The sequence below is a fragment of the Limanda limanda genome, chromosome 12, assembly GCF_963576545.1.
Source record: "Limanda limanda chromosome 12, fLimLim1.1, whole genome shotgun sequence".
NCBI lineage: Eukaryota > Metazoa > Chordata > Actinopteri > Pleuronectiformes > Pleuronectidae > Limanda > Limanda limanda.
The window spans coordinates 5,625,028-5,646,161 of record NC_083647.1 but is presented as its reverse complement, the minus strand read 5'-3'; the positions used below and the strand labels follow the sequence as shown (position 1 = coordinate 5,646,161).

General features: G+C 40.1%; 1 protein-coding gene across 1 annotated transcript in view; it reads right to left on the bottom strand.

Annotated features, from left to right (window-relative positions):
* Window positions 1-8,407: 8,407 nt before the first annotated feature.
* Window positions 8,408-21,134, bottom strand: part of LOC133015692 (zinc finger BED domain-containing protein 4-like) — a 48,011-nt gene continuing 35,284 nt past the window's right edge. Inside the window, exon 3 of the mRNA XM_061082957.1 lies at window positions 8,408-8,724. Coding sequence (XP_060938940.1) covers window positions 8,408-8,724 — 317 coding nt within the window. The remainder of the gene's footprint in view (window positions 8,725-21,134) is intronic.

Here is a 21,134-nt window from a genome sequence, read left to right as displayed (position 1 = left end):
GGCCTGACTTTAACGTGTCACATACACAACTTGTATTGTTTTCTTTCTCCTAAAAAAGATCCATTGTTTCAACTATCGCAGTCTGGACTCTCGGCCTAATTTTCACTTATTTCAGTCCAGGAGCCACAACAACATTCCAGTCACTAGTCTGCAGCTCGAACTCTAAAGTCTCCCTCTGCAGTATGGAGTTTGAGAGTGCTCGAGTACACAGTGTGCACTCCTTTACTGAGCCTCATGAAAAACATTTCCATATGCTCACCCTAAGCTTTTTAAATTAAGAATTCACTTAAGTACAAGTGTGCCACATTGGAGAATTGCATACATTAGTTTTTGATTGCTGGAACTTGATCGTTGCCGCCTGCACACAAGTAGTTGCCTGATGTAAAGAGTTGATCATTAGCATAATTAATTCCCTCAGATCGCTGTTATATCAGTACAAGTATCCTGCTCATTTTGTATCCTTCATGAAGCACTTTAGGGTAAAAAGTGCAACCTCACAAGTTCTAAACTTAATGTGGAGGATATTAATTAATTCTAAGCGCAGATTTTCATTTTAACTCTAACACACACTCACACACTGTGACTGATTTGATGTCCTCTTCTCGTCCACGATCATCAGTCAGGAGATGAGTGTACAGTGAGTGGTGACAGTGACAGAGTCAATGTCATGATAGAAAATAATGAGGTAATAAAGAGCTGCAACTGATGTTTTTTTCTGATTGGATGAAACATTTTAGATTTAAAAAAAGGTTAAAAAAAAGGACTTTTGTCTGTGCTTTGTTTTTGCTGTTCAGGTCTGTGGATCCACTCCCTCTCTCAGTGCTTTTAGCAGAGCCGTATATAGGATTATTTTCAATCAGGGGTCATAAGGGGCCCTCAATTTTCACTTACATTTGCAATAACTAATTCAGTAAGGTTCAGTTAATTAATTACCTCTTTTACTCTGTCTCTTTTTTTTCAAAGACAACTGACAGGACAGGGGCACCTCAGGGGCCAATCAGGTTTCAGCTTGGGCCTCTGGCAATTTTGTCTTCCTTTCTGTTCTCTCTCTCTCTCTCTCTCTCTCTCTCTCTCTCTCTCTCTCTCTCTCTCTCTCTCTCTCTCTCTCTCTCTCTCTCTCTCTCTCTCTCTCTCTCTCTCTCTCTCTCTCTCTCTCTCTCTCTCTCTCTCTCTCTCTCTCTCTCTCTCTCTCTCTCTCTCTCTCTCTCTCTCTCTCTCTCTCTCTCTCTCTCTCTCTCTCTCTCTCTCTCTCTCTCTCTCTCTCTCTCTCTCTCTCTCTCTCTCTCTCTCTCTCTCTCTCTCTCTCTCTCTCTCTTCAGCCATTGCTGTGCAACACAAGCTATTCCCCATGCACCACAGCTCCTGTTAAACCTAAGTGAAACTGATCAGGCAGATACAGATAGCAGTTCTCTTCCCTTTCCCTCCATCTCTCTCCGTTCCGGTTCTGTATTTCTCTTCACCAACCACTCACCATCCTCTCCTCTCTCTCTCTCTCTCTCCCTCTCACGCATGGAATTTAAATTCTCCACCAGTCCTGCCCTAACCCCATGTTCTTCTAACTGAAAGTGATAGGGCAGAACTGCATAGCGTGTGGGAAACGCCATGTTGTTTGGTGAAAATGGACAGATGATATATTCATCACGGCACATGCAACCGCAGCCCTGTGTTACATAGAGAGTCTAATTTTGCTCCGTTCGTTTTGTGGGATGGTTTGTGTGGGTGGACGGATTTGTGTGTGTACGTGTGTGTGTGTGTGTGTGTCACATCATTCAACTCCCTGCTTCCTCAACTGTGACACCTTCCATAAAAGCCCATTGCGTGCCAGAGAGCAGAAACAAAACACACTGCTGCTAATGCACACTCCACGTCTGCCTCTCGCTCTGTCTGTCTTGTTGTTCTCCACGAGTTTCATCATAACAGCCTTTGTTATGGAAAATGTCCCAAATCTAATTTTTGTGTCGTCGAAACATCATAGTAACTATTGCTTACCTTTTAAAATGTATTAATGGCAACATAGTTAAGTGTATAATAATGAGTGACCGTTGGAGAATGCACTGGTAAGAGGGCAGAGGGGGACTCAGTGTGGGGGCTCCTTCCCGGACATCATTCCACTCAAGCTTGACTCTCCCCAAACAGGTGGATCGGGTTTATGTTGGCTTGCCAGGTGATAGAAGGTGTGGTTTGGGTGTGGCCCTACTCCCAATCCTAGTGAAACCTGAAATTGTTACTGTTGTGTAACAATTCACTTTTGAATTGTGACTGTTAATATGTAGACTCCTTGATCAGTCTCAATGTACTTTGAACTAGTCACTTTTTTACAGTAATGGCGCTACATTCACATACCACATCTTCAAACCAAGTGTGAAGGTTGAAGCAAGATCATCTTCTTATAAGACTCGCCACAATAATATTAGCATGCCTTTGTCAGCCAGTTAAAAATATCCTGCAGCCTAAATGATTTGCAGAGATTTGGATTTTTTAAGAATAATGGAAACTAACACAAAAGTCCAGCAATAGATCAGCACCGGTGAAAAGAGATTAACTACAGTGGTTGCATGATAAACATTAGCACCTGGTGAGTAGAAAGGTGAAACTAACTAACTGCCAGAGAAAAGCACCTGTGAGCTCACTTTATTTATAACGTGGAAAATGTGTTTTTATGCAAAGGCCTAAAGTCTTTTGTCTGTTTGTGACTATTCAAGTAGTAAACACAATGACACGCAGTTCAGAACTGATACATTCATATGTACACACAGGCTTGTTTGTAGTGAAATATCTATTTGAATAAAGGCAATGACTTATAGGTAATTAAACAAAGAATAATATCAGTTTGCATCATTTCGCAGCAACTAATTCCACATTAACAAAAATCTTCTCTGAATCATGGCTCATGCATCTTGATACATAATGGATTATCTCAGGGAGAGATGCTGAACCCTGGTAGAGGATGATATAACTGCTCCTGACCAAGACTGAAACTCTTCTTCCACTTTACTGAACTGAACTGAATTAGCTTCATGACTCTTCTTTATGGAGTACAGAAGTCATTATTTTACAGTCTTATTAAGTCTTTCATTATATGCCGCTCCCAGTCACTATCTATGCAGAATAAAACCATATGATTGTTAGCACGTCAATGGAGGTGGGTCGTCAAAGTCAGAGGTTCTCTGTGTTTCTTTTCAATCCAATCACATGAGCTCAAGACTTCATCAAGCAAACCATGGGACGGCCTTTCAGGAGGGGAACAAGACTGTGATTACAAATGCAGATGTACCAAATCAACGCTCTATTAGGTGAGTTGACAGATATCTTGTGATTTTTCTCATGCCACCATGTGCATTCTACATAATAAATAGAGCTATTTTTATTTTCTCTATCCCTTCGTGTCTCACTGTCAGCATGTTTCCCTCTCTCTCTTTCAAAGCTCTCACTGATGGCTCTTAACTTTCTTCCATCTTAATGAGATCATAATTAAGTAATTGCAATTACCTATCAGGGCCAATGTGCCTGTGAGAGCATTGCTTGTCATATTTGTAAGTGTGCTGTGTGTTTGTGTGTTAGACAGTATTTTTTTATGAGGCCTTACATCAGGGAGGATGTGAGCGATACAGACATTCATCATCTCCCCGCTCTCCCTTCTACCTTGAAAGTCAGTCACCATCACAAAAGCTCTGGTGCAAGTGCAACACTTTGTCTAATGTCAGCGAATGAAGCTGCAGCTCAGGCCGACCACCCATGTCGGAAATGTTTATTACAACAGCAGAGCATAGTTTGGGCGACCTCATCACTTCCCGCAGATATGTTTACATAAAGATATTATAGAGTGATGAACAAATATCTCAAACCACCAGCCGGCGCCTGCGGGTGGATGCTGGGGAGGTGGTCGGGCTGAAAGAACAGGCAAGAATACTAATGCAGAGGCACTGACAGGAAGAGGGTAACATGGGAGATATCTGCTGCTGTAAACAGAGGACAGACTTGCAGTGCAGATAGTCAACATGCACAAGCACAACCTGTATGCTGCAGATGTCATCCACCACCAAGATGTGGGAGGGAAAGGTAATAGATGTTTTGAAAGTGCTCTCGTACTCAATCACAACCTCCAACCGGAATACGGACAGTTACTCATATATGCATCAGCCAATAAGGAGATTTGCCCTAACCTGCCCAAAGCGCGTATGGCCACTTCCTCGCCTGATGAGAAATTAAGCCAAAGTATGGTGCATGTGAACAACAATTGTTGTTTTGAAAGCATCAAAACATCATTCAAAGAGTAACTTTACCCCTGCGTTTTGGCTGCAGTGGCTGTCACTGGAAATTTACAAAATACCTTTAGAAAACAGTGCTGGGAGGCGGGGCAAAGAGGATTTAACTATTTGCACAGGTGGCTGTGTGAGCCAGCGGTTCAACATGTGTGAGAGACAGCCTAGGAGCGGGAGAAGATGGGGGACGTCTCTAGACAATGTGGTTTGTTTAGGAGTTTAGTTTCAGCATAGATTTGAAAATCAAGCGCAGCCTTCCAGACTCCCACCCACGAGTGATTACTGGTGACAGGGGCCCGCCCACCTATGCTTAAAAGATGTGAACCTTGTAAAATATATAAATGATATCACATAGACACGTCCCAAGGTTGACACTAAGCCAATAATGGCCATTCAAGTTCCAAAATGGTTTAAAATATAACATTATATAAATTAAGTAAGAAATTTGATTTCAAAACCCCTACTGATGTATTTAATGAAATAACAGTCATATCATTTGCAGCTCAAAATATTTATTTAACATAAAAAGAGCACTTCATTATACATCAGTGTGATAAGAACAAGTCAGCAAAAGGCTAAAATTGTTATTATGGGTAAAGGAGTCTGGCAACTCTGGCAATTCCAATTCATTTTTATAGCCCCAAATCACAACATACATTATCTCAAGGCACCTTACATACAAGGTCAAGGCCTTGACAATTATAGAGAAACAGTTCCCACAATGAGCAGCACTCTGGCAACTGTGGAGAGAAAAAACTTCAACCTCAAATTTACAAAACATTTCAAATGCACATGCATTAGTGTTTAACCTCACGGGTTAAGCTGCACGCATAATGGATGGATTCAAAACTAAAACAAATCTAGAAACCTGCAGCGCGGGATAGTGTATGGCAATATTACTGATCAAAAAAAGGGAATTAATTAATAGTGTACATCACTGTTACAACAGAACAGTATGTTATGGATTCATTCCATAAAGCTTTGGATTTGTCACAGTAACATGTCTGACTTATGTTATGTCTCTGCCTACACTTTACTTTCCCTTATACCATAGTGTATTTTTCAAACTGGCATTGCATCAGCTTCACAGATGTTCGTGGAAACATTGAGAGTTTGAAAGTTCCTCCAACAGTTCTTTCCTGCAAAGCTTTGAGAGGGAGCAGTAGCATGTATGTGACACTGTGACTTATCATTTAAAATCAGTATAAATTTTTCTACTGATCATCTTGGTCAATGTTACTGCCGAGGAGGACTTACCGTGTATTCTGGTGTAGCAAAGAATACTTTCAGATTGTATTCATCGACTTTACATATTTTAAGTTTACCATGTAATCTAAAACCCACGCTTTGCATCTCAGTTTTGCTATTTTCTCATCACATTATTATATTGTCCTTACTGTTGAACACGTTGTAGGGTTCTCTCTACAAAACCTGCAAGAAGTTTGAGAAGTTCAGGAAAATACATGAGTCTACAGCGTGGCCACTGTTTCATACCTCCTGTCAACTTACTGTCTTGTTAGCATGGTGAGGTTCCACTGTTCCTCCTCTCTTTCTCTTCTATTGAAGGAAACTACAAAGAGCATCAAGGCCTGTGTCCACAGGCATCTGTTTTTGCACGGGCAGCATCTATTTTCTATAAGAACCCTATGAAGTTCAGCATTGACAGCGCTCATCTTCCTATAGGCACAAAAACGCCCTTGGTGTACATTTTCCTGTCCAGCAGGCTCATAGTACGTTTGGATGAAAAAGTTCATCTTTCAGAATAACTTCTCGCTCATCAATATCAGTTCTCTCACACCGACCAATCAAATGTAGAAGGGGGTGGGACACTCAATAGTTATTACCGCTGCCAAGGTTGTCATGTTTTCATCTGCATTTGTTTGTTTGTTACCAGGATTATGCAAAGACTACTCTAACTTATTTCCATACGATGTTGTGGAGTGGTGCATGGGGCATCACACAAGGAAGAACCTATTACATTTAGAGCAGGTCTGTATAAATGGGCGGATCCAGGATTTTCTTTTCACTTTCTTTAACATTTTGAGACTGGATCTTTTACAACACTGTCCCTCATTTCTCAGAGAATAGTTCATGGATCATGATGAGAAATCCGACATGTTCAGGGGACTCATATTTATGAGTGTGTGCATCTTGGTGCAGATCCAAATAAATAACCAGATCTACTGAATTTACATGTGGTTTTACAAGGTGACTGTTAGTCTGTAGTTGTTAAAATGTCTGATTGGTGTCCTCTTCTTTGTTAACTGCAGAGACGCTGGAATGATGGAGTTGTATGTTTTGCAAATAAGTGCCTTTCTATAGAGATGGGACTAATACTGCATTAGTGCTTTGTGTCATCTTTCAACTAAAAAATATTTTCGCAATTGGTATCATGATGTTTGGCACGATTTTGGCACTGAATTTATTGGAACTTCAAATATCAAAGGCAGCACCAGTGCCTCATGTAAATGCACCACCCCAGGCAGCATGCTGGAACTCACTGTCTGAGCTGGGATTTGAAGATATGCAGCATCTGAAGTATCTGGATGTCCCCCCCCCCCATCCCATCTCAGTGGGCTCTCTTCAGCTCGCACACCAAACTGTCTATCTTCCCTGTGACTCATTAAAAACAAGTGTGCGCTCGTCCGTCCCACTTTGAGTTGTGTCCCGTAGTTTTAGCAAAGCTGCAACGCTCCGCTACCTTTTAAAGAAATGTTCAAATTGTGACAATACACACCGAAGGAGCGTCTCATGCGTCCTTGCCTGCTGGGCCATCTGGATGGCCTGTACTTATCTGGTAAAACAGGAGGTAACTGTAGGAAAATGACTGGTTTCTCTCATCTCCCACAGTCACCTTCAGGCGAGCATGTGTGGGTGTGTGCATGTGTCTAAGTCTAGTGTGGGACACTAAAAAGCACTGCCTCTGTATGTCGTTGTCCTAGTTTGTTAGGGAGCGGCCAAGCCAGCGCAAGAGAGAGAGAGAGAGTGAGACAGAGAGACAGAAAGACAGAAAAGGGAGCAGCAGGAAACATTGTCATGACCTGCCACTGGGAGCAAGACGTCTCTGAGGCAACGTGACACACGCATGTGCTGATTATTACTGAGGTGTCAGTGTGAAGACAGGTTCATGTCTGGTAACATCTCCAGTATAACCTTCACCTTGTCATCTGAATGTGGTCAGCATGGGATAATAAGAACAGGCTGCAGTTACTCATATAGAGGTTCTGATTTACAGAAAGAAGAAAAAAAATGTATGTCTTGAGCTTTCTGTTTCAAAGTGTGGAAATTACAGTTCTTAGGAAGTCACTGTCCTAAAAGCACATTAGGACACAGTGTCTACAGGCAGATGATTTTGTCCCTGCAGTGTCCATGTCCTCATTTTCAGGGTAACGATGTCAAGTACTTGTTGTTATAGGTGAAAAAAAACTTGTTAACTAACTTAAACTTTGATTAACTGTTTATACATACAACTATGACTGATTTAACCTTTTGACACACAAGCTAATCAAACCCCCTCTAAGGCACAACATGGGTAAAAAATGACCCGTATTGACCTACAATGGTATTTAAATCGAGGCTGGGTGTTTCTACGCTATATTTTTGGAAATCAATTTATTTCATCATTTAATATTCAAAGTATTCATTAAATATCTTGTTTTTGATTACCACAAACCATTATTTTCATTTTATCTTCCTCAATTTATGAACTAAACTATTTTTTGTATTTTTACTTCAAGTTTACACACATGGGTCAAAAATGACCCGATGGAGTTTTAATTGTAAATATCTTTGCAATAAATTTATTTCATCATTCAGAATTCCAGGAATTCCTCAATTAACTTGTTTTTGATCATCACAAATTCTTATTTTCATTTGTCCTTTTTTACTTTTTCAATAAAAATCATTTTTGTATCACTACCCTTCTAAGGCACAACATGGGTCAAAAATGACCCGTATTCATTTTGCATGTTATTTCATGCATGGCTGTGCTTCTTTGCTATATCTTTTAAAATCTATTTATTTAATCATTTAATATTACAGAGTATTCATTAACATATCTTTTTTTTGATTACCACAAATCATTTTTTTCATTTTTTCTGTCTTTATTTTTTAACTAAAATAGTTATTGTATTACTACATCAAGTTTACACACATGGGTCATTCCTGTAAGACCCCTTTTTACTCAGTCTATTGGCCTGGGTCTGAGTTTCCTCTTCAGAGGACTCATCAGACGAGTCTTCGATCTCTTCCAAGGAGTCTTCTTCATCTATGAGAGCTTGATTTCTAGACACGCCCACAACTCCAGCTTGACCCTGTGGCACATAGTCTAGGTCATCAGCATCAGAGATGTCAGACTCAGAATCAGGATCAAGAATTACTTCATCTTCATCCTGTTCTTCATTTAGCATCTCTCTGACCATTTCAGCTGTAAATCTGGAATGACTGTGACGAGCCAAACTAACTGTGGATAAAGAAAATCAATATAGCTAGGTCATGTTGACCTAGCTATCGTTAGCTAGAATTGACCTAGCTAACACAAGCTAACATTAGCTAGCTAAAAGAGAATATGTTAACAGCTAGCTAATAATATTGGACATATTTCTCTTTCCCACCAGTAGAGGGAAGTAGTGTTCAAATGTTATGTGCAGTTATCTTTTCTCAAGATATCAAATATTTTCTTAGGTAAATCAATTGTGAAATAAGACGTACATGAATCAGATGTGCAAAAGCATCCCGTTTAGTTCTGACAAGTAGTTCTGACAAGTGTGGCATGTTAAAAGTTGTCCACAGTAAACATGTTCCTAACTACAAACATTTACAAATCAAAGGTTCCGATCAAATTCACACTTGATGTAGTAATACAAAAACTATTTTAGTTAAAAAATTAAGACAGAGAAAATGAAAATATTAATTTGTGGTAATCAAATACAATATATTTTAATGAATACTTTGTAACATTAAATGATTAAATAAATAAATTTTAAAGATTAAAGATAAGATATACAAAGAAGCACAGCCATGCATGAAATAACATGTGAAATGAATACGGGTCATTTTTGACCAATGTTGTGCCTTAGAAGGGAAGTGATACAAAAATTATTTTAAAGGAGACATATTATGCCCATTTTACCACAAGTTGATATGGTTCCTTGGGGTCTTAATGAAATGTCTGTAACATTTTTTGGACTAAATACCACAAGGATCATTTAAAACAGCAGCCTTCTTACCCTGTCTAAAACAGCCCTCCTCAGATTGACCTGTTTTGAGTGCCCCGCCCCGCCCCCCTCTCACCGCCCCGCCCCCCGTCACTCACACACACACACATCCACTTTTATGTCTTAAATCTCTCCTTAGCATATTTAAGGTTGTTAAAATCATTTTAAGTCACTGTCCTACACACATATTTCTGTATTCGTTTGATGTGTTTCTTCATTGAAGCTACAATTTTCAAACTACTACACCTTCTGATAAAGATGTACATTTATTTAAATACATGCATTAGATATGTGTGCAGTGGCGTTTCTACCTAAGGGGCAGGTGGGGCAGTGCCCCCCCTGGTGGCGCTGGTGTGCACAAAGCTAAATACTGCATATCTGAACTTTGTGGCAAAAATATATTTTATTTTATTTTATATGCAAAAAGAGTGAATGTGTGTGTGAGCTATGTGTCTGTCTAATCTTTTTACTTTGTTGCAATCATTTTACTTTAATGCTGTATTATAGGCAACATCTTTGTGTCGGGCTGAGCGCTAAAGCATGTGAAATGTATTTGAAATAGGATTTCTGCTGCCTGCTGGCACTCAAAATGCAGCCCATAATATATCTTACTAGTGGCCTATATAGGCCTACTGCTTATAATAATCAGCTACCTCTATTTTTGTGATGGTGACATGACGTCATACAAAATTGCCCCACCAGAAATTTCAGGCTAAAATCGCCACTGTATGTGTGTATAGAGTATATAATTGTATGTGTATATTTATTCATACAGGGCATATATTCTGAGCGCGCGCACACACACACAGACACACACACAGACAAAGGGATGTGGGGGCTAGCTTTGGAGGCTAACACTGCTGCAACTTTTGCGGCGAAATGCACTTAAAACCCCAGGTATGAGTCTATTTTAAAGCGAGCGACGGAGGCGGCAACGAGCTGCTGGTGACCGGCACCGGTTCGTGCAGCTCAGTGTGCGTGGAGGAAATCTGTACAAGCCACAAAAGTTATAAGGGGCAGCTCTCTCCCCCCCTCCTCCTACTCCGCTTCGCCACCCGGGCATCACAGGAGAGGCTTTACCGCTGAGCGAGCGCCCAAGCACGGGTGGGTCCTGGAACAAGTTTCGGTGCTATTTTCTAACAAAGACAGACACCCGGGGCTCCCGGGCTCGCGGCCGGGGTCGTCTCCGGGCCGCCGGGCTCGCCGACGCACTCTTGCGTAGTGTTTCTGACAGAGAGGAACCACAACAAATCGCGGGAGTTGTTTTTTCCAGAGTTTTTAGGACGGTAGACATGCCAGATACCCAAATTACCTGTAGAAGCATTACAAAAGTGGAATTTTCATAATATGTCCCCTTTAATTAAAAAAGTACAAAAGGACAAATAAAAATAAGAATTTGTAATGATCAAAAACAAGTTAATTGAGGAATTCCTGGAATTCTGAATGATGAAATAAATTTATTGCAAAGATATTTTCAATTAAAACTCCATCGGGTCACTTTTGACCCATGTCGTGTATCAAAGGGTTAAAATATTGACCATGGCAAACTTTTAATATTTGATCATAAAACCTCCGCCAAGGCCCATTAAACCACACTGAAATTCATTTGATCCAGCTTTTTATTTGGATCTGCATCAAATTTCACACAATAATATCAGTATAATCAAGATAATGAGTTTTCCCTAATCCATACCTCATGCATCCTTCTGCCAGGTTTTGTTGTAATCCATCGCCAGACTTTGCGTCTTATAAACAAACCAAGCAATTAACAAACAGACAGGGGTGAGAACATGGCCCCCTCTTTGTAAGTTATATTGACCGACAATAACTAAAGAATATGAACACTGACTCTTTGTTGCAATACAAAGCTACATAACTTATATAGCTGCCCGACACAGACAAAATTTACAATTTATACTCTACAACAGCCACAAACACACATGTAAATGAGAGGCTGCACAGTTTTTGGCACAATGGAGACTCGTCAGTCTGTTCTCTTCTGCTTCTCCATCCAATCCACATCCATGATTCAGTTCTGTGTGGCTGCACTCCCTCAGATTTTATAACATTGATCTGAATGAGCGCTGCAGTCACAACATGAAAGGAATGGCTTAAAAAAGCACAAAGCGTACATAGAAGTGAGAGCAGGGGATCTACCGCTTCTACTTCTACTGCTTCTACCGCTACCCAGAAATGAAGCCCAAATATCTTGAAAAGAAATATCCCCATGTTTCCCATTTTGAGCAAAGGTCTGAACAGTATAGGGAATACGATCCCAGTGATATGCGCAGTCCACCATCGCCAGTCAGACTCAGCTTTAATTAAGTTTCGTTGATGTTTTTATAGCATCAAATAGATAATTAATACCAAAAAAAAAAAATTTTTTGACTTTTTAGTTTGTTGCATGTCCCCTCTGTTAACATGGAAGATTTATGACCTATACTGCAGCCAGCCACTAGGTTGTAATTCGTCATGTGAGCCATCTTTATATAAAGTATATGAATTCAGCATTTATCACAGATTTTTTTAGCTTGTTTCCTCCATTACAGTCATCACAGTCCATCTGCCGACCAGATGCCCTCACACTTTTTTCCTCTATATTCACCTGTTTCCACTTAAACACATTTTCTTCACACAAGACCTTTTTCCACCGTCAGATTGTCTGCCTGCGTCTCTGTGCATCTCCCCACTGTCGGCCTCCTGTGTGCAGTAACCTGTTGTCTGTAGCTGCTCGTCCAATATTGAGGTTCCTTCACTGCCCTCGCCTGCCTGTGCAGCTTCCACCACTCTCGACAGTGATAAATTAAGTTTTATGCAACCTTTCCTTTTCTTTAACCTATGTCAAGGTAATGCTAATCTCACCATGACCTCCTGACACAACACCACTCTTGATTTTATTGCATCATTGTGCTTTTTTGGTGCTGGTCACACACTGTTTGGCCTGGCTCAAGAGCTGATGTATCCCTCGCACTTACCGAAATAGATTTCTGTCATTGTAATCAGTGGAGGGTTTTTGTGGAGGCAAAGTAAATTGATTCTTCTTGAAGTTATACAACTGGAATCCAACTTCCTGCTATTGAGGAAACAGACTGAACAGGGGAGTCTAGAATGAGCAGGCAAGCTCATTTTAAGTGTTGGTCACACTCTCCAATTTTAAAAATTCTGCTGTGTTAAATAAACCAGTATTTGGTTCTTTCTTGTAACCGTTTGGCATTGAAAGAAAATGTCCTCAGGCTTAAGTATCCACTGTGTGACTTGTTAGTAGTCGCTACACCGGTGGTGCAAATTCAGGGGCGAAGGCCGAACCGAAATGAGACAGTCTGGCTTACAGAGGTTTTCCTTGATTGGTGTCACCAGCTCATCCCGCCATTGTAGCAGAAGCTAAACAAGACAAGAAGGTTTTAGTGCCACTTGGTTTTTCACATACGTACCATTAGCTGTTAAGTTGAGTTGAAGTGTGCCACTCGAGCATTGGACGTCTCCTTGCTGGCAGGTGCCATTACCTCTTTGAAATGCAATGAATCCTGGGCTAAATTGGGCTAGAACCAATCCACCAATTGGAGCTTTCCTTTCTCAGAACTGAAAAGACGCAGTTGTTGGCCACATTTGAAGGAGCCTTAGAAATGGGAGTAGTGTAGCGATTCTGTGACACATTTGATCTTGAAATGCGTCTGTAGAGGTGAGGGGGCTGGGAGAGAACCCTCATCTGCACCAGAGAGGATCAATCAGCGCAGGTGAGAGCTGTTAGCTGATTGGTCCTCCCACTTTAAAAAGGCAGCCACTTCGCTGCCTCAGGGCGACTCAGAGACCTGAGAGGAGCTGGACTGATGCTGCAAAGCTTGTCACTTTGAGTGCGTTAAAGTTTATATGTTTTGATCACGTGTGTGGTGTCGAATAAATATGTTAAAAGTGAATCATTCCGTCTCTGGCTGTGTGTTGGAGAGCCCCGTGGCATGCACCACTGCCACAGCGTCCTAGAAGGATATGGTCTAACGTCCAACATCTAACGTCCGGTAATATGTGATTTGGATAAATGTATTTTCTTTGTGCCACTCTCTGGCATGATTGGCTGCTTGGATTGCTGTGGTTTAACTAGTGATGGTGGATGGTTTTTTATTTGTGAAAATCAACAATTTTAGGGCGTTTACTCCTGAAAAACCAGAACATCAATGCAACACACATAAATGTTCATCAAATCAAATACAGTAAGACTTTTGATCCATTTCTGATAGAGACAAGCTTTAAATTGTGTCGGAAAAATTTGATTATTTTCTTTCCAAGGCAACTAAGGGTGCTTCTATGACAACCAGGGTCAATTTACTCATGGTACGGGAAAATAAACTTTCTGGCTCTCTGGAAAGGACATTTTCCTGCACCCATCACTGTGTTGGTAAGTGTACTGGGACTGAGCCTCCTTTTGTCATTACCCAGAAGTCTCTGAGCTGCACCTATGGAAGATCTGCATTTATAACCATCCCATAGAGTTCCTTGATACAACTTTTCACGTTGAAAAATGTGGTTGTCTATGTACCTATAAGATTTTTTTTGTTTTATAGCGTCCTTACTTTGTCACATACAGTGCTTAGACAAAGTTCAAGCATAATGGTGACTTTACCATGAACCAGATGGACAAGGTAGGTCCCCATGCGATGAACCATATGATGTGATCGAAATGATGAGACATGATGCAGACTGAAACAATAGAATCAGAATTGGCAAAAGTGTAAAACTTTACAGTGACGTGATATCTGGTATCTATTTAACATGCTTAAGGTCATCGTGGGCAAGTCAGGAGATTTATAGTCCTTTAATAATATTAAAAATATAGGCAGTGTCCATTAAATGTATTACAGAAGTATGGAGATAATTTAGCTTTGGACAGATACTTTCTTGTAAAAGAATGTAATAGCAAAGTAGTACTGCCCTACCCATACATTTGGTGGACTCAAGAGGGAGTTAAGAAAAGAAATTCCCAGAGTAATGGAAACTTTTTATTGTAGACTGATATTAGTCAAATTGGTGAGTTTACATTTCATCATAAATAAAACGTTGCAGACAGATTACATTACAAACCCCTTTAATACCCAGGTGCTTTTCCCCAATGTAGCTTAACTGGAACATACAGGACTAGAAGTACACAGTGAATCAAACCTAGCAGTTAATTAAAAGTAGTCAGACTGGACTGTCTCAATGATAGCACGCTCTCACAGCTCAACCAATCAGGGAGTAGATTCTCATTCCTCGGTTAACCAGCTCTGTAATTGGGAAAGATCAACCGTCACTCATAGCAACCATTCACTCCAAATTAAACTGCACTAGCTGACTGAGTGTGTGTGTGTGTGTGAGAGAGAGAGAGAGAGAGAGAAAGAGACAGAGAAAGTCAGGGAGAGAGAAGCTGTCACATCAATTAGTTTGTCTTTGTAGCTGCCAAAAGAACTGTGTGTGTGTGTGTGCGTGTGTGTGATTGTGTGTATGTGTGTCTCCTACTGAAGTAAATATACACGTGTAGGTCAATCAGCTGATACTGAGGAGTCATGACATGGCTGGTGGATGACTGCCATCTCTCTGCTCGCATCATTCACTCTCATTTCAGTCTCTCCCTCTCCACATCTCTTTTTGCTCTCATCTTCCTCTTCATCACCTGTCTACATTCTCCTTCCTTTTCATTCTGTGATCCCTTTACTTTCACCTCATACCTTGCGCTCTCTCCCTCTTAATCAATGTCACACATAATTAACGCTTACAGCTTTAGCTTGGCAGGCCAATTTTAGTCAACTGTGGGATCCAGTGGTTGATGGCCACATACCTGGAAAGAACACGCTTAGACCAAATATGATAACTGGGAGGTTAAACCCCATCCTGACTTGAATACTCATCATTTCCAGGCTAGCGAATGCACTTTGGAGGCCAACAAAAAAAGTCGTAGTTAATATTTGTATAAAAACAACTGATCACACCAAAATATAAATATGAAGATGGATGAAAAAGCCAAATGCTTTGAACTAAACCACCTCCATTGCCCACTGGCAGTGGTGGAGGAAGTACTGAAGTTTGGTACTTTAGTAAAAGTACAAGTACCCAGGAAAATATATACTAAAGTAAAAGTACTACATCAACAATCCTACTTTAGTAAGAGTAAAAAGTACTTACTTTTAAATTTACTTTAAGTATTAAAAGTAAAAGTACTCACGCAATGGGTTGTCTCTCAATGTCTAGTCTGTACCATTTTGGCTGTCTCCTCCTCCTTCACGGAGTGGTCCGGACGCCGTCGGCCCAGTGCTAAACAGAGTAGCTGATGGTTAGATAGTGTCGAGCCCGGTCCCTTCTGGACCAGACAGCGTGTTCGTTGATTCGAGGTTCAAGTGGGAAAGGTTAATAATTTAGACAAGTCCAGTGTTCAAAAGTCTCACAGTAGTACATTTATTGTATAAGAACAATACTTACAGAGAGTCTCTGGAGTTCTCCAGGACACGTCACCAGGTCACTGGATCATGTCGAGAAGAAGCCCCCACTTTTCCAAGTCCACAGTATTTGTAAAAGACACAGAGTGCAACACAGAGGCGGTTCTTTTCTTGAGGGCACGCAGCAATTGGCCAGATGTGTACTGTCTCTCAAAGTGAAGTTTTTTGCAAGCACATCATTGTGAGAGAAGATTTACTCCACCAGGTGTCTCTATCAAGAAGGGAGTTTTTTACAGTGGAGAGACCAAGCAGATTAGACCTTAGAGGAGGATTTCACATGTTTTTCCCATAATAATTCATGAAATGGTTCATTGTTTTAGTCCTCTCTCCTTCCTGAGAATCCGTGCTTTCATTATCTCAAATCACAAGAGGAATTTCCTTCTCAGGCTTTCCCCAAGTTGCACTTTGCAGTCAGTTTAACACTCAAATGGTTACGCTCTGTGTTTGACCCTGTGCCTGAGTCCAGAAGTTATACATTACTCCAGATGAAACAAACAGTTGTAATATTGTTAATTCTATAGACTATACAGCTAATATTGATTCACAGGGTATAAATGTAGGTAAAATATAGTAAAATATATTCATAAGATAGAGAACAAAACATAGATATCTCAACAATAGTCATCAACTATGAACCTCTGAACTTTAACAGGAAGAGTGGAAATGTTTGTTGGCGTGTGTGTGGCTGCGTGTGCGCTTGTGTGACTGTGTGTGCGCGTGTGGACCGCCAGCGGTCAGTGAGGGAGCGGCTCCGTCACAGCAACATTTTGGCGAAACTGTGTTCATTAAATGTAACGAGTAACGACACATATTGTAGAAATGTAGTGAAGTAAAAGTATAGATAATAGCTGCAAAATGTAACAGAATAAAAGTAAAAAGTATGCACTATTATTTTGACTTAAGTAAAGTACAGATACGTAAAAATTTACTTAAGTACAGTAACAAAGTAAAAATACTTTGTTACATTCCACCACTGGTAGCTGGCTGTAGTATAGTATACACAATAAACCCCTATTTCTCTGGTAAGTTTGATACTGTGAAACTGGGTGAAATGTCATGTTTGACAGCTGAGACTGACTCGCGATTGTTCAAGCATGTGTATCACGACCTTGATACAGCTGCTCCATCACTAGATTGCTACTGCGCAGAATCTGGTTCCAAATGACATCGTGGGTGCAAGATGGACGCATGCGTATTTGAGAGATTTCAGCTTATTTTCTGAATATTGGGAGGACGTATAGGTGCGTTGTCCATCTATATAAATAGTGTGTGGTCCTCACAAGGTCAGTTGTAACGACACCTTTATCACCTGATTCTGCTGAGTCCCTCAGTCCTGTGGAGATTTATAGTCTCCCAGCCTTCTGTTTTGCTTTAAAGGTCTGCAACTTTACCAGTCCCCACTGTCACAGTTATTTTTAGCTGCTACAGTCAGTGGTTACCAGCAAAAAAGCTCTTAAAACCCACTGTACTCAACCAAACAACAGAAACACACAGTGGGTAACATAGCAAGTGTTAAGCAGATAAAGACAAAAGTCTGCTAGATCTGCTAACCAAATTTAATCTTAGAATGTTTAAAAACTGGTCCACATGTACATACACCATCTCTTGGAAAGCATTGACATTGTACTAATGCAGGGGCCCTTCTAAATCTACCTGTTTAAAATGGGCTGTTGCTTGGCCTGTGGTAATCCTGGTTAAACATTGCTTTCTGAAACTGTTAGGGTGACCAGCAGTAATTTGAGCCGCATAAAGTAAAGGCCAGCCTCAGGACTCAGTCCACAGAACCCTGAAGCTGCCACACCACTGCTTATTCAAAGATCAGCTCAGTATGCCCCGGAATGGAGAATCAGTTGTTTTTGCTGTTGCCGTGATCGCTTACTTTGATGAGTTCCAGGAAGTAGTATTCCCAAATCCCACTAAATCCGACACTTTAAGGAAATATGCAAGCAACAACCAGACAGAGATTTCTGAAATAATTACTACGGGGGTTTCCACAGGTTTGCTTATGTAACCCAGATCTCCTGGGCCTGAGTTCGTAAACACAAAAAAATTAATAAGATCTCAGAAGAATATTTGAAACTAATCTTATCTTTTGTTTAAATTCCTCTAATTAATATTGAAGACCACCACAACTGTATTTTAAACGTCAAAACCTTAACAGGTGTTTATTTACAATATGAAACAAATGAAATTGCTGTGAGCTCCTCTCTCAGGAAGTAAAATATTTACAAAACAAAATAAATGCACAACAGTTATATGAAAGGTAACTGAACTGATAAACTGTAGACTCAGTTGCAGGCCTGTAGTGATGCTCGGGTGCGGTGAGGCCTGAAAACTGTTATGGCCACTTCACTCAGCCAAGAGCAGAAAATAAAAGCATGTGCATTGTCATATCAGTTCAATACTCACAGGTCCAAACGAGGAGCAATAGGGTAATGTCACAGACAGGGGTGATGATGGCAGTCACAATCCAAATATAGGCAGCATACACAGCAATGAAAATCCAGGGAGGAAGAAAACATCAGGGTCCATCCACCAGCAATCTCAGTTTCTCTCTCTCTCTCTTCACAGACGTCCGTCTCCTTTGGCAGGTTACATAGAAGAGTTTAATACCAGGACCACGAGTAGTCGACCTGGAAGATACTTCTTAAATGTTTCCCACAGCACAACACTTTTCCTCAGGACATCTGGACTCTATCTCTCTCTCTGACCCACCTGCTCAAAGCATGCTGAACCACTACCTGCACAACATGTCCCGCCCCATACAAGACGGATGACTTGGATTGGCTGTGACTTTGCTATTACCCAATGAGAAATGCAGATACTGAATGACTGACACACAACTGAGAAAAAGTTAGATGTCACATTAAAAGCACTCAAATCAATAAGTCTCTCGTCCTCACAATCACAGAGCCTTTTAACCACACATCTATTTATTGATTTACTTTTTAACTGTAAATAGCTAAACTTCTTAACCAACATATTATATTTATTACCTTTTATCCCGTATTTAACGTTATTTTAACTACTATTTTTAATAATATGAACTTATCTAATTATCAGGAACTTTCTCTTTTAATACAACATTTGTTATGCTATTTTGAGATTAATTTTAGGCACTGTATCCTATTGATTTTTATACAGAACTAAACTGGAACTAAAAAAAATATGTAGCAGGTTTTCAAGTGAAGTTTTGCTGTTGTGTTCTTGTGGCTCAAGAGCTCCGTTGTGCATTGTGTAACTGCGTAAAGAGTATTGAACCATCCTAGAGTTCAATAGTTACACTCAAAGGAAAGAGTGATGGATCGTTAGATGGAAAAGAGCTGTGTGAAGAATTTTAGCAGTCAGTAGTCGGCTGTCACTTACTTGATGAGGATTGGCTGCATATTAATGATTAAATAATGTATTTTTCTTAGATTAACACATTTTGGCCAAGTTCAGTTTAATACGTAAAATTATGAAAGTTAATTAAAAAACACTGCAAAAGGGGAAAAATTATTTGCATTTATCAGAATTATTACATCCTCAATCTGGACAAAAGATGTAGCTGCTCCAGGTATATTTAATTAAACATGAACATTAATGTGCTGATATGTGAAGCTTTTACTGAACAGCCACTTGAGCTGCTTAATGTCCTGCCATCCCCACCATGATAAATTCATCATAAACTGTTATGCTAATGAGGTCATTAGCTAGGGTAATTAAGGTAATTAATGCATTGATAAGAGTCTTTTTTTCTGTCAACGCACTTGCCGTTACATACACATTAGTGGCATTATTAGCCATGGTGAGGGATTTAAAAGCGTCTGTTTTGATAGAATCGGTCATTCTATGTTCAGGTTTCCCCAAGAAATGCAAAGAGCATAATACATACACATGAATTTATTTTCTAAAGAAGTCAAGGTTCCATAATGCAATAGTCAAGGTTCCAGAGAATATATATTTTTCTCAGTCTTTTGTTTGAACGCTCACTCAGTCGTCAAACTCTCAAAGTTTTGGCTCAAGAAAATCACCTGAGAGAACCCACCTCAGCTCTTCAGCACAGATATTTATGTTCTCTTTTCCACAAAACCATCGGTTTCTGTTGTGTTTCAAGCTGGAAAGAGCTCTAAAGTACAGGTTGTGTTGTTTAAGGGGAGCAACTTTAAAGTGTTTCTACAAAAAAACTAAAGCTGCATTCACAAGGAATGGGAATATCCTCTGCAGCGTACTTGACAGCTGAAAGCTGCAAACCAGTGCTCATGTATTTTTAACCTGCTTGAGGCTGTCAAACCTTTGGATGTGTATTGAGTGAGCTGATGCACAAGCTTCTCCAACCTCTGGGTCTCCGCCTGGAGGTAAAAAAATGTATGCAAGACTTCTAACCCAGGCACATTGACAATTATCCTGCCAGGATAATGATGTATAATTTAGAGTAATTACTATTTCCCACCTTTAATGTAGAAATAAAGTAATATCTTCATTAATAAGTTGCCATTTCTATCCCTGAACATTCACAAGGAGGCACAGCAGAGAAGAAATGTGTGCTCTGGTCGGGTGTTTAGATTTGTTTAATAAATTTCAGAAAAAAAAGACTCGGAAAATGCAGCTGAGCTGAGCACGGCTGTGTGGTTTAATTCTCACAAGCTCCTAACATGCCAACATATCTTGTGTGATATTGAATGTGTCCCCTGTTATTATTTTCTGCAGCTCTCTCTACAATGACCATTTCTAGTATGTGTGTGTGTGTGTGTCAATTTCTTTCAGAGCACATTCGTCTCTGTGCTCATTTCTAACTTTTAGATTTGAATTACTGACACACATGCACATATAAATACAAGTACACTGATGCAAACACAAAAGTACAAATACTGCAATTAATGACACAGGCCACAAGTTTAAATAAGAACCACAAGTTTATTCCAGACATTTTGATTCAGAAAATCCTGTGTGCGTTTTGTTGCCTTGCTGTGTGTTTAGCTTTGTAAACTACATATTGTTTCAGTAATGTTGGGTCACGTTGTTACAAAATCACAAAGCTTCTCCATTGTTGAATTGTTCTTTTTACCACTTGATAGTAGTTCAAGGTCTTGGTTTGCCTCGTGAATGCGCTATGTCAAGAACAGCTTAAGTGAATCAATTTTGCATAAATGTTCACCTTGACCCACGGATTAACCGAGCTGGTCTGGTGTTATGTCTTGTGTACTCCCTTTTTT